Source organism: Chrysoperla carnea, chromosome 1 (genome assembly GCF_905475395.1).
Source record: "Chrysoperla carnea chromosome 1, inChrCarn1.1, whole genome shotgun sequence".
Classification (NCBI taxonomy): domain Eukaryota; kingdom Metazoa; phylum Arthropoda; class Insecta; order Neuroptera; family Chrysopidae; genus Chrysoperla; species Chrysoperla carnea.
In genome coordinates, this window is record NC_058337.1 from 103,324,272 (window position 1) to 103,345,726 (window position 21,455).

Here is a 21,455-nt window from a genome sequence, read left to right on the forward strand (position 1 = left end):
AATCGAACGAAAACATGCTTACTACACGGGAAAATTTTTTAGCCAAATTTCGCCAAGGGCAATAGAGAACATTCGCCTGTGTCCATGAATTTTTTTTTTTATTAAATGAAATAATGACATATATTTAGTTGCATTTCCTCCGAAAGCTAACATTTTCCGAAAAAGTGTTTTAACAAAAATTGTTAGTTTTTTTATGAGGATCAACTTTCTAACTTAAAGTGTTAATCTATCTATTTACGATTAGGATCTAAATTGACTATTAAAGAAACTCGAAGAACTAGGCTCAATTTGATGGCAGAACATGATGTCCCCCATCAAACTCTGAAACTTTTGTTTGATTGGTTAGCTATAAAACGAAATATTTAGGTATATCTAAAAAATCTCAAATCATGTTTTCCTAAAAAAATAATATTATCCTAGAAAATGAGATACAGTTTACAAAAATTTTAATCAATATTTTTCATATCTAATCCATTAATTTTTTCATCATATTATAAGTATACTTACTTGATTTGATGATGTCGATGATTGTTGAAGTAAAAGCATACTTGATCGATCTATAATTTTTGTTAATGTTGTTGTTGTTGTTGTTGTTATTGTTGCTGTATTCGATTGTTGTTGTGTTGTTTGATTATTTATTTCACAATCACAATCATTAATAATTAATTGTTGTTGGCCTTTAACAATTATCTGTTCATGATTATCTTCTTCAAAGATAATATTTTGATCTATAACAAAATGATACAAAAATTATGTTAATTATGTTTATGTTAAGTTAATAAAATAACATGTATAATAAAAAATTAAAAATTTATGAATTAAAAAATTTAAAATACCGTTGGGAAATGTTTCATTGCTTCGAGGGATATATTTGTTTAATTAACAGAAATAATATGTGGAGGCATATAGTAAAATGTATTTTTTTCTTATCTTACAAATTTTTTCAAGTTATTAGATTTTATTGTGTAAAAGTGCAAAATTAGAAATCACCAATTTTTTTTTTCAATCTTTACATGTGACGTTGCGGGCTAGTTTGAGCTTTTTAGTGATAAAAGTCATTTTGTTATGTTTGAAATAAGTAATATTCTAGGTTTATTCATATAGCATACATAGTTATTGGTAGGAAAGTAATACATTCATCTCGAAAATAAAAAAAACAAATTAATTACAAATACATTATATAATACATTTTTTATCAATTAATCATTAATTTATACGTCTTTTCTGAATAATTCATATCAATTCTCTGAACGGTTTAGGAGAAATTAACTATCAAAATCACTATTTTTATAAAATAAGGGCACATTTCTCATAAGCCGAACAGAGAATCGATATAAATTTTTCACAAAAGACCTATACAAGAGTGATTCATTTATGGAATTTCGATATCGTAAATTAAAAATGATACCAAAGATTTGAAATTTTATTAATCAATTAATCATTCTTTCATATGACTTTTATAAAAAAAAATTCATATCGATTCTCTGTACGGTTTAGGAGAAATAAACTATCAAAGTCAGTGTATTTACCAAAAAAAGCTTTCATTTTTATGCACAGTTCTTAATTTTAGTATGATTTTAAGGTAGTACCAGCATGAAATCACTTTTCGACAGATTTGGCCGAATTTTTTTTCTCGGGTTTATAATAGCTTTATTTATGAATTCCTAAAATTTCATAATTTTTGACCGTTTAGATCGCGAGATATTTAAAGACAAAGTTCGCGATTTTGAGGGTCATGTCCCATTTAAAGCATGTAAAATGTCCGGTCTCTCCAACTATTTTTTATGATATTATTATATATTGAAGAAAAAGTAGAAAAAAATGTTTATACAATACAATTCTAAAAAAAAAATTTAGAAATTAATTTTCACTTTCGAGATATTAATTTTGACGTAAATTGATCGAAATTGGGACGTTGGCATAATTATTTCCCATTTTAAACGGTCAAAATTTCTGAAACTTTGGGAATTAATAGTAAGCATTATTAAATTCTTAAATTTAATTTTTCGTTAAATTCTGTCGAAAAAAAAATTGTACCATTGCTTTAACATAGAAACTGCGAATACCATGCTGGAACATCCTTAAAGTTTAAAACTTGGTGAATATTGATAAAAGCTTTTTATGTAAATGTAAAACATTTTTAAAAGCATTTATTAACTAAAAAACCAACATTTATTAGGATTTATTCATCATCGTAATAGTTAACTTATAGTAAACCGTACAAAGAATCGACTTGAAATTTATACAGAAGGCGTATTAAGTACTTGACACACAAAATTTCAATTTTTTGGTAACGTTTGGTAATTTCAATTTTCCTTTTGGTATTGAAACACCTTCACAGATTGAAAACGCTCTCCATTTTCTATATCTATGGTCATTTCAATATGTACTATAATTTACCTTGGATAATTTTTTCGATTTAAATAGTATGCTAATTAGATTATTATTCATTGCACCCATAAAAGAAACATAATACATTGTAATACTTTATAAGTTTGGGGTTTGAAACTTCGAAATTTGTATTGCAAATCAAGTATTTAGCCATTGAATCGTGTACTAAGTGCGTAGATTGGAACGACGGCTGCAAAGAATGATTTTTTTGAACGTGTCCAGAGTGCCCAGAGGAAAAAATGAGCCTGTACCTACTTTGATGTGAGGTCCGTTATTTCAGTGCTTTGCGAAATTCCAAGCTATTGATCAGACATCAACTATTCAAATCCACAACGATTTATATATTTAAGGTATCTATAACATATATATCTATATAAGTATAATATAAAAGTTATGATATAAAATTAATTTATATTGTCATAATAATAAAGTGAATATTATTCCCAAAGGACTATAAAATCAGTGATATTTACAACCTAATCCTATCCTATATCATATCCTAACTATCTATGCATATAATATATCATTTAATATTACGTTTTTTTTTTAATATTATTACTTTTTTTGTATATATTTTGCACCCCATTTTAAATATACTCTATACAAATACTATACTTATATAGATATAGTATATTAGATAAAATTTTAGTATATTTATTTAGAATACCGTGACGAAATGTTATCATATAACCTACCTACCACCTTCTATAATGAAATATAATACAATATAGGTACTTATATTATATATGTGTATGTATTTAGTAGGTACCTAACTATAATGTAAGGTACTGATTGAATATATAATTAAAAAATTTATTAACCATGACTTTATTATTATATTCAATATTTTATATTTATATTATATTAAATATATGATGATGCAGAGAAGTGTGTGATTTTGAAAATATTGTACAACAAAAATTCATCATTATTACAAAATTTTTTTCCCCCAAATTCATCATCTTTTCCCGAAAATATCCTCTGGCGAATAGTTAAGTAAAATATCTTAATAAATGAACGAAAATTTGTTTCTGCCATATTTGAAAAATACAAAACACGATTATTTATTATTTTTAGTAATTAAATATTTACAGAAATCCGATTACTAGTGAAGTTACACGCACTTTTTGAATTTTACTCAAAATTTAAGCATTTTAGATAGAACATTTGACTCAAAATTTATCGGATGTAAGTATTTCAATCGATAATCTACATAAACGTACAATTTTTCTTGTTTTTGGTAGATTTTTTTTAAATGAATAACTGGGCATTCAAAGGAAAAAGTACTTTTTCCGCATTTTTTTCAAAAAATATGCATTTTAGTGGAAAAACATTCTTGTTTAAAGTTGTGAAGCGTAAAATTTTCAAAAATAAGAAAAGTACGGAAAAACACGCAAAACTTTATTTAAAAATCGATTATTCCGAATTTCATTTAAATATCGAATTTTAAATGCGAAAGATTAGGAACAAAAAATATACAAATCGAATATATATATAAAAATGCAAATCGGCATTTCTTTCCTAAAATGCATAATTTCGAATAAGTTGCAAAAAATTGTGGAAAAACGTGAAAAATTGTTCATTTTTCTGAAATAAACCTTTTTTCAGCACATCTGTACATTTTACCTATAATAAACTAGAACTTAACATAGGTGGCATTGCGGTCTTCAAAACTTCAGTAATTTTCACTTTTGTGTAAGTTTTCATGGAAGTAATCTAAGTGGAGCTGTTTTTTGAAGTCAGTTAAATAAATTTACTTAATCTTCTTTAATGATATTTTTATATAATTAAATAATTTAAGATGTTAAAATCACAATGTATTTAATTTTAAGATGGTAAAAACATAATTTAGAAAAATTAAGAAGTTTTGTTTTTCAGTGTTTTTAAAATCGCACATTTCTTTGCCAGATTTATAACACAAATTGTTAATGCGCTGAAAAGTTAAATAGAGAATTTCTGAATCAATCTCATCAAGGTTTAGCATCAAATGGAAGGGTGAATCAAATAAAATAATTTATTTTTTGGGACAATTTTGGCAACTTTATTATTAAGATAATTTGATGAGGCGTAAGAAAAATCAAATTAATTAAATTTTAGTAATTTTTGAGCCGTAATTACGTACAAAAATGATATTAGTTTAGGTTTATTCTATAAGTTCTAAGTAAAAAAAATTATTATCTTAGATTTTAAACTTACTGTATAAAGCAAATTGGATTCTATAAATATGAAAAAACGTGTTTGAATCCATTTCTACCACCCCCACACTTTCTATTAAATTTTATTGAACGGTAAAAGATAAAGTAAACCTTGAGATTATAAAGTTGTTCCTTAAACAAATATTATATAGGGTAAGATGTAATACCTAGAATACCATGTACCTTGAATCATTCTGTTGTTTCTATTGAATAGAATCAGCTCTTTCAAATATTGATTTTTTACAGGACAGCATTTGTATTGAAATGAGGATATTTTTTCAGAATGTAGGTAGGCTAAAGACTGATTGTAAATATGGTTCTGTTTTTGATTAAATTGAAAAGTAATTTTTTTTGCGGAAAAAAGTAAAAAATTTTGTTTCTCTTTTGACTGACGTCAGAAGAAGATCTCTCGTCCCTCATCAAACTCTGCAACTTTTATTTAAATTATTTTTTGATTGGTTAGCTACAAAACGAGCTAATAGCCATTATAGATTAAAATGACCCATCCTGTATATATCCACAAAATTTTAAAATTATATTAAATTATACTATAAGTGGGAAAAAGAAATATCATTCACTTCGAGTCATTAAAAATACCGTTTGGACTCGTTAATTTAAATTATACTCAAAGTAGTGGATAACATTAAAAATTCATTCACATGCATTTTATGATGCTGTTTCCTAAAGCACACTGCAAGAAATTGCATGTTGAAGATAGGGATGATCTTACACATTAAAGTGTTGTCTATGGTACATTATGATGTTGTACCATGGATCACACTTCTTGTACTACATTTAACGGATTTTTAATCGATAGGTGTTTAATAATTATATTCTAGAAAATAATACATAGTATTGTGGAATAAGAGTGCTTGATTCATAGCTTCAAAAAACACATACATGTAAAAATTCTAAGTAGGCGTACTACATTTTACCCTATTTGTTTATAATTTGTGTAGCAAAAGTTAATTCACACATTAATTTATTCCAATATAAAAACATTGAAACTGTTTTCTTGTGAATCTTTTTTATCTTTTTCTGTCTCTCATGCGTCCAATATATGTGAAGTGGACATATTTTAAGTTAATTATAATATACAATTATATAAAATTACATTCAATTAAATTAATATAAATCAAATAAAAATATTAGGTATATCTATATTATTTAAATTCAGATGTATATAATATATATATATATATAAATATAAGAAGTGACCTTATAAAATTTTCCAAAATACAATTAAAATAACTGGTTTTTAAAATAAACTGCACATTAATAATTTTTATATATATATGTATTTTATAATAATATATTTAATATAGGATGTTTTTTTTTCATATTTTAATAATTTTTTATATGATTAATATAACTACCCAAAAAAAGAATAACACCATACAATATGGAGCACGTGGAGAGTTCCTTCATATTCCAATTTTTTTTTTAAATTGACTAATTTTCCTCATAATTAAAGTAGTACAAATCCCAAGGAAATTTTAGATTTTTTTAGGTTGAAATTATTTGTACTTGATTTTCAACTTTGATGATGAATTTTGTTATAACTTCATGAATTTAGGCGAATAAAATTTTTCGATATCTATCTTCTTTTTAAAAACATCGAAAGCTAAATAATTTTACAAAACTTTCAATTTCCGATATATTAAAAATTACTCCAGATATCGTTAAAGATTATTCTTACTTTTCTTATATAGTCCAGTTATAACATCACCATCAAAATTGAAAAGGTATATTTTTTAAATTTGTGTAACCACTGTCAAGCTCATACATCCTTAATTAGTCGGACCCAATGGTTTTTTTTCCAATAATTTATCAAGATTTTAACTTTAATTTGAATAGTTTTTTTTTTAATTCCCACCGACTAGTTTTGGAGAAATCTATGACAACATATCATCCATCTATCGTTTCCCAAAAGACCAATTTTAAATATGCCTACTTTTGAAATCATTTATTTATTTAAATAATCGGGAAATCCACCCCCTCCCTAAATTTTTCAGAATTTATTTAGAGTTAGTCTTCATATAAACAAAAATCTATCCTTTTATCCAAAATTCCCATGGTGCTCGTACATCCTTAAATACATATATTTATATTTTTTTTTAATTTATATTCCTACTATCGTGCTCATACATCCTTAATTAGTCGGACCCAAGGGTTTTTTTTGTTTTCAATAATTTATAAAGGTTTTAACTTTAATTTAAATAGTTTTTTTTTTTTAAATTTCCATCGACTAGTTTTGGAGAAATCTATGAAAACATATCTACCATTTTACTATACCTAAACCATCTACCGTTTTACTATAAACCCAATGTTAAATATGCTTACTTTTAAAGTGATTTATTTATTTAAATAATCGGAAAACCTCCCCTAAAATTTTCAGAATTGATTTAGATATAGTCCAACTTCATATAAAAAAAACCAAGTTTATATTTAAAATTTCCTTGGTACTCATACATCCTTAAGTTAACCACTCAAAGATAAACATTTTAATTTTGAAAATATAATCAAAATGAAAATTAACGATTTGATCGAAGTATTGGAAAAATATATGAATTATATAGAATATTTTTTAGTCCAAATTAATACACCAAGAAAAGTAAATTAAAAGGTTCGAAATAATTATTAAATGTTATATAAAACCGTGTACAGTGTCTTCATTTAAATTTTCACAATTCATTAGCGATCATATACTTAAGATACTTGAATAAAATAAGATATTTTAATAAAAGCGCATTGTCCTAGTTCTTTTTATTAAACTATAATTTTTTTTATTATCTTGGCCATAACATAATTTATTATTTTTAATAAAGGTATAAATGAGAGACAATATGAAATTGATTGAAGCTAATGATTGCTTAATTGAATCTGTTTTACCAGCCTAAGCTATTTCTATTTAAATGAATGACTTGTTTTTTTTTATGGTTATTGCTTTATCAATGATTTAGAACGACACCTTTGTGTGTGTATTTAATAGGTATTAGTTATTCTTAATTATTGTATCTTAAAAGAATATTTATTTAGCCATGATTTCAAATTAAAAAAAAATTTTGAATAAAAAAATCACACGTTTCCTTTTTCTGAACGAAATACCAAGGAGAAACTTTTTTAGCAATTCTATTAAAATTAGTTTTTTTTTTTAACTGTATTCTCATCAATTATATTTCAAATCGATTAATGTAATTTTAATTTTATAAAAACTACCAATACAGTATTTTCTCGTCGTGAAAACCTCTTATGGTAGGTCCACACGATACCAACTTCACACAGACTTCTATAGAATTTTGTATGCGCAACAAATCAGTGCAAGCAAAAGTCGATATGATGGTAAAGTGTCAGTTAAAAAAGTCTGAGCACGGAAGTATTCCCATTCTAATGATAAGTCTGCACATACATTTCGTCATCATATTTACATGAACACTCAGACTTTCAGTCTGTACGAACAATAGTCTGTATCGTGTGGACCCACAATTACTCTTCACAATATGTGTGTATGAATGTTTGTTCGGATCAATTCTTGCAACTGTAAAAAGTTTTGCGTGATCTTACATAAAAAATATAGGATGAACGGGTCTAATTGAAAACCTTCTCCTTTTAAAAATGCGTTAAAAATTAATTAAATTTGGTTCTTCATTTTGGGAGATAAAATTTTAAGGCGGTACGAGCGCCAAGGCAAGTTTAGAAATTATTTCTACCTTATTTTCAACTTTGATGATGAATTTTGTTATAACTTCATGAATGTGGACGAAAAATAAAAATAAAATTTTTCGATATTTGACTTGGTTTTCAACTAACTCCCCCCCCCTAAAATTCTCAGAATTTCTTTAGACTTAGTCCAACTTCATATAAAAAAATAATGAAACCTTTTATCCAAAATTGCTCTGGCGTTCGTACATCCTTAAATTCATATATTTAAAATTGTTTGAGATTCTATTCTTGGGGAATTTTTTTAAATTAAATATAATCCTTTCAAGCGCGTATTTTAAAATTGGCGCCACACTGATAATGATTTTAATAGTGCACTATATACGTACAAAACACGGTATTTACGCATATATATATTTACAATGTTAAAAACACAGGAAGACAATATACAGAGTAAGCTGTAGACTATTTCATGTGGATGCGATAGTTTAGTTCGCGTAAAGCTGTGCATGTAAAAGCACATGTTATATTACGCCGAGCTTTCAACACTAACTGTCATTGTTATATTATATTGTTATACAATTTTATATCGGTTTCTATATATGATAGTCCAAGTTATAACAGCAAGACTTTAGGCAATGGTAGATAACGTTAAACTAAGAAAACAAGTGGTGGAAACTTAGACTTGTCATAAACCTGTTTCGAAAAAAATCTCTCACACTACTAGTTTTATTGAAAATGAAAGAATTCTTAACGTTATTGTATCTGCAACGTAGTCAGTGTCAACATCCATATCGCCACCAATGTTTTTCGTAATTTATGACCATAAGCTGTAAATCATGAAAAATCCTCAGCTCATATTGTGTGACAAATTTCCAATTTTTCCTAACAGCTTTTTTAGCAATACTCGCACAAAAATGTTAATTTTCCAAAATTTCAACACTCCGTAATGAAAGCATCCCGGCTATAAGTGTATTGAGAAAAAAACGTAAACAGACATTTGCTGAAGTCCTTCTGTTTTAACTAGGACCACATTCTTTAGCTAAGTGCTATAGATACAGGCGAATGAGCTCGAAATTCTATCGCTTATGACTTTTCAAATTAATTATATTGTAAAATTTTTACGGTTTCTTAATACATTTTTTTCAAGTGCTTCTAAGCACTTTCAAATTGTTAATTTCTACTTTTAAGTAATATTTCCAATTTTAGGAATATTTTTATATATTCTAAAAGTTGATGCCATTTCAGAAGTGGGTAAAAATGAATCTCTAGATTAAAAAAAAATTGTCAGTGTGTCAAGTCACTGCAATTAAATTTATTTTAAGTTACAAAATTTTAAAAAAGTTAATTTATTTGACGGTTTTAAAGTTTGTCGCTTATATACCCTCAAGTACAATTATTAGGAATACATTTCAAAAGATCTGAGTAAAAAGTGTAGACACACGATTATAAATCAAATTAGTTATTTAAATAAAGATAATAAAATTTGAATTTTTTTCCAATCAACTATACAATTTAATTGAGTATCCAATGTCTTTCATCCAAATTTGTGCTAAATTTGGAAGCATAAATGCACTATTTACGTTGTTAGATGCAAAACGATTTTAGTAAAGGGTGCTGAAAAACTGTTTTGGCATGCATTTATTACAGTAGAGTCTCGGTAATGTCCAATAATGGGACCCACTTTTCGCACGCCCGCACTTTCCACATCGCTCATTACTAATCACTCAAAAATGATTGTTTTGTTGTTTCTACATAATAACACGTGTTTAATGCTGTGCATACAATTTTTAAATGATGTTTTTGTAATGTTTTATTTTATTTCTAATTTTTCCATACAATCCCATTAATCGGAATCAGAGATGGATTAAGAAATTTTGCGCCTGTAGTAAGATTCCAAATTTTTCGCCCCCCGTAATAAAAAACTTTCAATAAATATAATTTTTTTTATTTCTTTTGTTTCAAGTTCTTTTTTTCTTAAAACCTGTAACATCGCGTTGGTTTTTTTGGGCAGTTCTCCGACTCGAGCTATCGTTGTTAAATAAGAACGTAAATGGTTAATAAATAACTAAATACATATATATAAAGTTTTATTTTTGTTCCATTTTAATCGTTGAGATTTAACGTTGTTGGAAAATTATTGTTTCCGATATGGGGAATCAAACTTGATCTTCCAGAATGCAAAATGAGTTCAGGGTAATAATAGAATTCATTACCAAGTTCCTGTAATGTATTTAAATTTATATTTATATATAACAAATATTTTTAAATTTTTATATAAGTTTTAACAATGGTGCTTTATTAAGTATATACCGGGTATTAAAACAATTATGGCTTTCTGGATCTGGATTGTTCTACGCAGATTTTGTAATTTATTGATATTTTCAATTTATATGGTAAACATAAAATAATTCGAGAGGATTCTTAGATTTCCATTTCCTTAATCGATTTTTTTTTTCACGTAGAGCTTTGATCTACTATAAGAGTTTGCTAAACACGGTTCTGCAATATGATCCGTTATTTTTCTCAACGTGTATAATTTTTTTGCACATTATTAATTTAATATTTAATTAAAATACATACATATACATGTATTTGTATATATGTCACCGGATTACTGTAAGAATCATTATTTTATAATAAATCTGGTAAAATTGTAAACTGATGATTTGAACGGAGAATAAAATTTACAATCTAACGCTTAAATTTTCATAAGTTTATTAGCTGACCATGTTAACAATTAAATTGTAATTTTGTAGATGACGAAATGTGCGTGTTAAGGTAGTAAGAACGTCTATTTTCAACTCTTATGAGAAACTTTGTTATAACTTCATGAATGTAAACGAAAAATAAGAATACAATTTTTCGATATGTGCCTGGATTTCGAAATATCGAAAGCTAAATAATTAAACAAAATTTTCAATTTTCGATATTTTGAAAATTATTCCAGATATCGAAAAATTTTATTCTTACTTTCTGTCTTATATTGTCAAGTTATAACATAATTCACCATCAAATTTGAAAATATATATTTATTTTTTATTTGAGTTCCCCCTACTGTGCTGATACATCCTTAATTAGTCGGGCAAAATTGGATTTTTTTTAAAATAATTTATGAAGTTTTTAACTTTAATTTTAATAGTTTTTTTTTAATTTCCACCGACTAAGTTTTGGAGAAACCTATTAAAACTTATCATGCATCTACCGTTTTCTCATAAGACCAATGTAAATATGCCTACTTTTGAATTACTCCCTAAAATATTCAGAATTGATTTAAACTTAGTCCAACTACGTATAAAAAAAAACAAGTCTTTCATCCAACATTGTCCTGGTGCCTGTGCATCCTTAATAAACAAATTGAACGTGTTATTATTTAGTTAAAAATTATTTATTATTTTAATTGCTTAAATAATATACATTATAAATATAATTAATTAAATTTAATTATAATCATAATGATAACTTTTAAGTGATACTGGATAATTATTTAATGATTGCACCTTGCAATCACTTATTTGGCAAAGATTTAAATTGGTTTTGTTCACTTGTAAATGAGCTTGTTCGACAATATTCAGCTGTCATCTATAGTAGGCTTGATAATTTATAAATTTCCGGCTGAAGATCATAAGATTATAAACTAACAGCTAAACATGAACAGTTTATAATTTTCGAAAATAAAAGCTTTAGATTTTAAATTTTATTGTCTATTCATAATACATCGTTAACTTAAATTCTAACTAGATTTATTAAAATCTAACGATTCTTACTATAATCCGGTGACATATATATACAATACAAATACAAACATATGTTGAATAAAATACATGGTTATATAAAAATCGTGTTTTAAAATAAAATAAAATGATGATACCTACATTTATTATATAATAATAATAAGTATACATCTTTATACATATACATACATACATACATACATACTTATAAACAAGTTTAAGTATTGTTTAATAAATAAAGTATTATAAATAAGTATAGATAGTGAAAGTATTACATATATAAAATACATATAAATATATCTATAGGTACTATATATATGTTATACTCAACTCATTCAATATATGATTATTATTTATTATTAATATATATTTTATATGTTTTTATAATATAATCTGCACTCAAATATATATTATAATAATAAAATTTATAAAAAAAATGAATATTCATCCTACCGCGCCTCAAATTAAGAATCTCTTACTATCTATCCTAAGTGAAGGCTCTATCAATTAAACTCATAAGAGATGGTTGTAGCGACGTATTTCATTTCAGCTAAATTATTATGGATATCAACATATCTTTGTAAATATTTAATAATTTACGAGTATCAAAGAAATCGACCAATCCCAGCACCGCACAAATTTCCAGATTGCAAATATAGAAGTAATTATCTGGATGACCGAACTTTGTTCGGTATTTTTCGAGTTAAATATAAACAAATTTTATCACTAATATAAGAACCGTTTAATATTTCTTCGCACAAATAACAATTTTAATTTCCCGGTAATGTACTTTATTTCATTAACTACGATATTCGTGTATCACAGCAGCTATCTATCAATCAAAACTAACATAGCCACACGGACAGCACACTATACAATACATACAAAACGAACCACGTACAACGTATATACTCGCCTACAGATGTTAAAAAGAGTTATATTATGTAGTTTTATGTTTCAGTTTTTCCTGAAAACACGAAAAAAACGACATCTTCTAAAAATTAAACCTAGCTAGATCAATTTTTCGCCTCAAAGTCCCCTGCATACTAAATTTCATGAAAATCGTTTCCGAGATTCTTGATATATATACAAGAATTGCTATAAATATTTTTATATTTATGTACATATATATAAAATTAAAAACACGCTTTCGTAATTATCTGAAAATAAGTTTAAAAAAAATAGAGTGATTAAGAAAAAGATCATTTTATGGTAAAAAATCGTGAGATGCTAGATTTCAATTATAGTAAATATTCGATAGACAGACATTGGTAAAAATAAAGTCATTAAAAAATATCTTAAAAAGCACCCGACGCTTGTTTACGATTAAATGATTTTTTTCTTAATCATTTTTTGTTTTTTTGAAAATAATTTCTATTTGTTAGTTTGCTATTTACAAAAACGTGTTTTAAACTATTATTTATTTTCTACTTTTATAATGCAGCTAGCTACAAAAGCATGTTTTTATTTTTTTTTTTTTAACTATTATTTATTAATATTATAGAATGTTATCTGCGCTTCCACCATTCTTTAGTTGATAGTCAATTTTGATAATAATCAGGCAAACTTATTAAATTATTATATTATGTCATCGGTCCTTGATAAGTTTGTGAAATTTCAAATCATTCCGAAGTTTTGTAGTGGGTGAAAATCACGTTTAAATATTCCGTTACATCGATACATAGTTTTTAACTAATTCACTAGAAGTGAATTAGAATTCGTATCTACTAATCTGGGTTTTTAAGCAAAATGGTTAAAAAAACAGGAAACGGAAGAATTTATTCAAGATATATTTGAAACTAAGAAATAATTCGAATACCTTTTTAATAATTTTATAACAGTTCGCATTAATTAAACTCGAATAAGATTCTCAAAAAGTTTATCCCAAACGTGGGATATAAGACAACGTTATAACATCTCTATAACTTAATTCTCAGATCATTCACCCGGAAGAGTAAATTTGCGCTTGAATGTGTACAATTAGATAGAAGTCTAATTCTAATTTGTCTAAATATTGAAAAAAAATTTTGTTAAATAATTCATATTTAATATATCATATCATATATAATATAAATACTGGATTGATGACGCGTATGCACGCTGACAATAACAATACAGTTTAAAAAATTATTGAATTCCATAAATCTTTGTACATATTATATTTATCGAAAACATGATAATAAATTATAATAAAATATATCTTCTACAACTATGCTAATGATTGTTTTTGTAAATACTAACACTAACCCAGAAATTCCTAGTTTTATACTTTTACTTAAAGCTGCAAATATATCCATAGATATTAGACTTTCAGCAAAAATAGTTGAATGATAAATTAACTGTATTGTCTGGAGCTCTACTTAGTGGAACATATTTATAATAAGGAATGTTAAATGATAAATTTTTGTAAAATTAATTTTTATAAATATTTGTAGTTATTAAAAAAAAATATAGTGTACTAAGCAAAGTATATTAGAAGTTTTATTTCTTCAAAATCCTGTATGTATTCCCTTTTAACTAATCGCAAAATTTTTGTTTAAACTTTAATCGAGAAAGGACCCCACAATATTAGATAGGATAATGCATTTCTATGAAACTTTTTCTAGTCCATCCTAAAATGTTTATTGGATCATGGTTCATTGGATTATGGATGTTAATTGGAGATATCGAAAGCTCCCGTGGCCACTAAAATTGTTAGTTTTAGTTTATTCGCTCCGTGCGTGAGTTTCGTTTCCATGGTAACGATACACTACTTTAATTATAGAATTGTATGGATGCATATATAATTGTATGGATTGCATTTAAGACATACATTTAAAATTTATTATTATTGTCTCACAAATTTAAATAAATAATTATGATAATTTACATTTGAAAAATAATATTTGTGCAATTTGATTTCTTATTTTCACAATTTTTAATGCATTAAGTTTAATTAATTCGTGTTTTTCAATAATTTTAATTTGACATTTCCATAACATTAACATGTAAAGAATTGCAAATTAGTCATAACAGCCCCCTTTAACTCCAAAATTGTTCACTGGAAGCGCTGGCATCGATTTTATTGTCCCTACCATGACTACGCACACAACGAATATGACTAGGAAAATGGTTTTCCATGAAACTTTTTAAACCGCCCCCAAAATGTACTTCAGATCGTTCTGATCCAAACTCCCATGGCCACAAAACTTTTTAACGAACAGTTTCAAGTTACAGGCAATCAAAGCTACACATATATTGTATTTATAGTATCTATATGCCTAGGAAAATGGCTTTATATGAAACTTTTTCAAACCGCCTCCAAAATGTTCTTCGGATTGTTCTCATAAAAGCTCTCATGACTACAAAACTTTTTAACGGGTAGTTTAAGAGCGATCCTTTGTTCTAAATACTTCCTTTTCCCTCTAAATTCCTATTCCCACAAACTTATTTGAAAATATAGTGAGATCGAAGAATCACATAGTCCAATCATTTGCCAAAATTTCGAATGAAAAACATAACTTTATCGCGAGTTATCATCATAGTTAGAAATATACCCATACACATATATAGTAGAAATACATATACACGTATATCCACACTTATTACTTTAGAAATACAAAACTTCAACTGTAACTTTTGGAGCGACTATTTTGAAACTAAAAATTTATCTTTCAAACTTACCCATTCAATATTTTTATAATTGATAATTAATATATACATTTATATATATTTTATAATATAGAAACACACTTAAAATACAATAATATATTTTTTAATACTTTTTAAACACACACATATAATATAAATAAATATATAATCACATATATAAATATAATTAATTAATATAATCACATATAAATACACATATACAACTTTTAATATAAACTATAATAATAACTGTAATTAATTTAATTTTTTAATAATTATATTTATTATCAAACTTTGATATAATAATTCTTTTAATTAATATAATTAATTTTTTATTTATATAATTAATTATTAAGTGATAATGATGATAATATTAATATTGTTGTTACTTTGTTAATTGATAATGTAACAGCTACTAAAATCTGTTCCGTTCAATTGATAAATGATAACTGATCATATGTTTTATAAAATATTATATTATATATTCCTTATTTTTCTATATTATATCATATATACATTTTACATATCCTGTATTCCTTTTTCTACTGCGCATACATTTTCATTCATACTATATATTAAAACTCTATAACTATATAGATATTATTGTATATTCTACTGTGTAACAATGACGTCAATTATATGTATGACGTCATTGTTATATGGTTGTTTGGTTCAGTTATATATATATAGATATAGAAATGTATATATTATATATATAGAGTTTTCTATTAAGTCCTATGTTCTAACACCTAGGAGAATGAGACATTGCATGCACGAGATACCTATATGAAATTTTTTTAGTTCAATACATCCTTTAGACAGTTAACACTCGGGAAAAATTTAGTCATTGGAAAATCATACTTCCGATTTGAATTATTTTGCATAGTGGTCATAAACGTTCGACTAGAGAATTTATTAAATTAAAATTACATCAATTTCTGATTACAGTCGAAAAAATTTGTTTAATGATACTAATTGTCAATTCTCGTTAGTTTATCCCATAGAAAATATTTATGTGCATCATTTGTCACACCTCCATGATGTTCGAAAAATTTTCCCAATCCTGCTATGAATACCTGATATGACTTTAAGAGTACAAGTTCTCTATTGTTCTAAGTTCTGGATATTGGAATTTTAATTAAATGTAAAAATGTGTTAAAACAATTATTTCTTAAATGGCTTTTGTGTATAAAAATGGTGGAAGCGCAAATCAATAAACGAAAAGGAATTTTACGTAGATTGAAAAGTTAGTGATTGAAAGGACATTAAAATTATTGTACATACTCTAATTTGACAACTAATACTTTTATGTTTTCGATATATGATGATTTCTTTAATAATCATTATATACACAGTTCTGGACTGAGAAGAGTCTGATTTTAAAAACGCTGTAAAATAAAAAGTCTTAAAATTATTATATTTTTGCCATCATAAAATAAATTTAAACAAACATTACATAAATTTTATTTTTAAGTTAATTCAAAATTGAATTTAAATTAAAACAATTTATAATTCACTTGAAAATACAATTAATGTAATTTTCTTAAATACTTCTTCTAAGTGGTAAATACATCCTGTATTTGCCACTTTACAATCGAGAATACCTCAAAAAAACTTTCTTGAAGTGGAATATTTGGCATTCTTATATTAAATTTAGTATGAACGATTTTCAAATGATATAAATGTTCATATTATATTGATCAATTGATAGCTGACTACTTTGGCTATGACATCTGGTGATTAAAATGCTAACTTTAATAAAGTTGCATGGTATGCTGTCAATACATAAGATTCATTTTATAATTATAAATAAAAACAATTAATTAGTAGGTATCAAAATATAATGAAAATCAGGCTGCTCAAACTAATTCTACAGCAGACTCTCTTCGAGAAAATGTCATTCTGACTTCGTTATCTTGAAAAAACCTTATTTTTCATCATAATTCAAGAGTTGACATTCTATAATCAAACATTATCACCCCTAAATATCAATCGCCATAATATACAACACCATAATCAATAACTTGAAAATTTTCATCTGTAAGGATCGATATTTCAAAAACATAGTTTTTTCATCTTAGATTAACATTTTGGCGATAAAGGACGTTGCTATGACTAATTTGCAATTCTTTACATGTTAATGTTATAGAAAATGTCAAATTAAAATTATTGAAAAACACGAATTAATTAAACTTAATGTATTAAAAGTTGTGAAAATAAGAAATCAAATTACACAAATATTATTTTTCAAATGTAAATTATCATAATTATTTATTTAAATTTGTGAGACAATAATATTAAATTTTCAATGTAAGTCATAATTGCAATCCATACAATTATATATGCATTCATATACTATAATTAAAGTAGTGTATCGTTACCATGGAAACGTCTTCAAAAAAACTCACGCACGGAGCGAATACAAGTCAACATTTCACCCAGCTTCCCGGAATAAAACGTCTCCAATCAAAATAACTCTTTAAAATCTGTTTATAACGTAAATAATTTTGATTTGTATTCAATAATTTTGAGAGGTACATAATTTCTGATGTCTGTGCTAGAGACCTTGACATTGTTATGAAGATGACCATGAAAAGTATACTTATTTTCACTGTCAAAAACCTATAATCATTCCCTCTTTCAATGGGTTTCATCTACATGTTATACACAAAACTGTATATCTATATACAGCATTGACGTCATAAACGTGTACCTACATAGGTACACATATAGATATATCTACCTACAAAATATTCATATATAACTTGTAGTATAGTGTACCAGTATTCTATATACGTCATTGTTATAATATTGATTATATGAATTGTTATATATATTGTTGTGTAGGTAATGACCATAGTATATGCAGTTCTTGGGCTAGTCGTTGTATTTGACAGTAAATTTAGAACGGTTGGGAATTTTAGATGCTTTTGTCAAGGTCAGGATTAATTTTTTTTTCATATTATGGTACGAGAGCCGGTTTTATTTTAAGAATTACTGAATTTCGGATATTTTTTTCTTTATTGAATTAGGATAGGGATGGAGATTGTCTTACAACCGAGAGAGGCTACGTTAATAAACAGGGTATGTGATTTTACAGGGTAATCATAATAACATTACAGTCCCACTAAAATGATTTTAATACGTTATTTTCAACTATTAAAATAATATTAAGAATGCGTAGTGGTAACGGAGTCGCTCTCAGATACGAAACGTTCTTCGTCTCTATCTAATTTCCAGCTGAAAACCAATATCCTAGAACTATTTTAAACTTATTATAAAATTATTTTATATATATTAAAGACGATTTTCAAATATGAAAATAACTGAATAAAAATGTAAAAATTTGTCCGATAAAGCACTAATCAAGAGTCCGTTGCCGAAAATTGCAATTCAGCCCATATATAACTAATCGTTCTGAAATGAGTGGCAAAGACTGACTGGGACCGAAAAGTGCGTGACTTTAAAAACTCTTTAAAATGAATAAATTGAAGCACCGAAAGAGCTGATTTAACAAAACGTGGTTAAAATCCTACTGGAAATACTAGAGCATTTGATGCATAACTTCCAAATTCATCGGCAAAAAATTTGCATTCCTAGACTGACGTCATCTTACTGGAACTTATTAAGAATTTGAATTTTCTTAATAGTACTTTACAATTTGCTTAAAGTAGAATATCCGTAAGTCCAGTTTTTTACAGAATGAAATAAAATTTTAAGTAGTCCTAAATTTGAAAAATTGATTTATACGTCACTTTGTATTTAATTTACACCAAAGAAGTATTATTTAAAAAAAAAAAAACACTATTTGCATTATGTATTTTGCATTTTCAAAAACCAATTCGAATTTACTTCGAAAACAATGTAGAGTATCATGGCGTCTTCAATGACCTCCCGACTCGTATAAAAGCATCTTTGTGTATGCAAATTTAAGAAGTTGTAATAAAGCAAAAAAAAAAGAAGTTGTAATAAAGCTGCTGCGTTCTATTAAAATGTAACGTTGCTTACACTTTCTGATTGGTGTTTGCTGTCACTCTGTATTACTTTTTATTTCAGATTTGAAACTTTTTGCCTGGATTAAATGTACTAGTTGACTAAAACTGAGAAATTTTATTGGAAGTATGTTCCTCATCGCACGTTATGGTTCTGATTTGTTTACTGATTGAAACCGACCATTTTCATCTAGGCTACCTAGGAAAAATCAACCATTTCCATCTAGGGTACCTAGGCAAACTTTTTCAATCGATTCAGTTTGCCATGAGTTTTGACAAAATGCAAAAATATTATAATAATTGACAATTTGTATTTTTTGTCAAAATTTCTTTTCTCTTTAAAAAAAAATTTAATTTTTTAAATAATTGAGTTACGAAAGTTATCAAAAATAAAAGATATCAGAGATAATTTAAAGTAGGTACAATGAAATGTTTATGTAATGTCATAGTAAATATCCTGATCAAACCAAACGTAATGTACTCACATATTGGGTTGACTTTTTGACAGGTTCTTATCCATTTTATTAAGAAGATAAACAAAAAATTATTAAAAAAATATCAATGTGCGTGTGTGTATAATTTGTATATGTATACATCATATACGATATATAAGTATTATTGACTTGACTATAACGCGCATTATACTTAATTAATTAAAACCTAATTAATTTTCTTAAATACCCTTTAAGAAGGTGATAAAAGGAAAATTTAGAAAAATTGATGAAATTTCTTTTTACAGTATTTTCAAAATCGTACCCTTCTCAAGGAAGTGTGGAGCTTCCTTCCCCTGGTCCAAGATCTAATACACTATGTACTGTACAGTGTACAAACCTGCAAAGTCATAACTTATTCTCTATATTTGTTTTACCTATGCTATACTATCTGCTAAAACTTTAATATAGATAGAGATACCTTTATCTACACAACATATTATATATGTATATATGTATAATGAATGACGTCAATATAGACATACCTCTTTTATCTAATGTATGACGTCATTATATAGGTGGTAGATGGGTATATTATGTTTTATATGATAACTGATTTTATAAATTAATTACCTATGTAGATATGTATGTTTACAGCTATTGTTTTATATATATAGGTGAAAAATCTATTACATACTGATACAGCGAACGGGTAGTGAGGCGCCAACGTAAAAATTATAGATAATTCAGGGTTAAATTAATAGAGTATGAATAAATAGACTATTTAACACTCTGTTTTTTTCAATCGATATTATATCCCACGTTTAAATGAAAATTGAAATGAATTGTACAATTTATGAACACTTCTAATATGAAAAGTAAGGATTGCGGAAGTTAAATACTGATTTCAACAAGCTTCTAATGTCGAGATTATATACTAGAGATGTGCTAACCACCTCCAATTGTCCAATTTGAGGGAAGATGTGATTAGCATCTGCACAGGCAGTCAAGCAGGACTCAAAGCGCTATCAAACTATACAATGTCATCGCAACTCGTCAAGGAGACTAGAAACAGTCTAAACAACCTGGCGAGGCACAATAAAGTCAATATTACCTGGATCCCCGGACACTCTGGTTGGAACGGTAATGAGAGAGCAGACAAGCTGGCCAAACTGGGAACCACCATGGCTCCCACTCAATAAAAGCTTGCGAGGATGCCATACCAAGAAGGTCTTAACAGATTAGAAGATAATCTGAAAAACCAACAATTAAAGGCATGGACCAGCTACGAGGGAGGGCGAATCGCCAAAAGCCTGTTGGGTGAAGGAAACTCGCTCGGTAACAGAGCCGAGGAGATCTTGAAATTAAACAGAGCTGATATTAGAGTCATCGTTGTTACTCACAGGGCATGATAACCTGAAC

The 21,455-nt window shown here is 26.6% G+C and overlaps 1 protein-coding gene across 1 annotated transcript in view; it reads right to left on the reverse strand.

Moving 5' to 3' along the window:
- Positions 1-21,455, reverse strand: part of LOC123293044 (nuclear receptor subfamily 4 group A member 1-like) — a 69,747-nt gene that overhangs the window by 8,146 nt on the left and 40,146 nt on the right. The window contains 2 exon segments of the mRNA XM_044873763.1: positions 508-602; positions 651-728. Of these exon segments, the coding sequence (XP_044729698.1) occupies positions 508-602; positions 651-728 (173 nt within the window).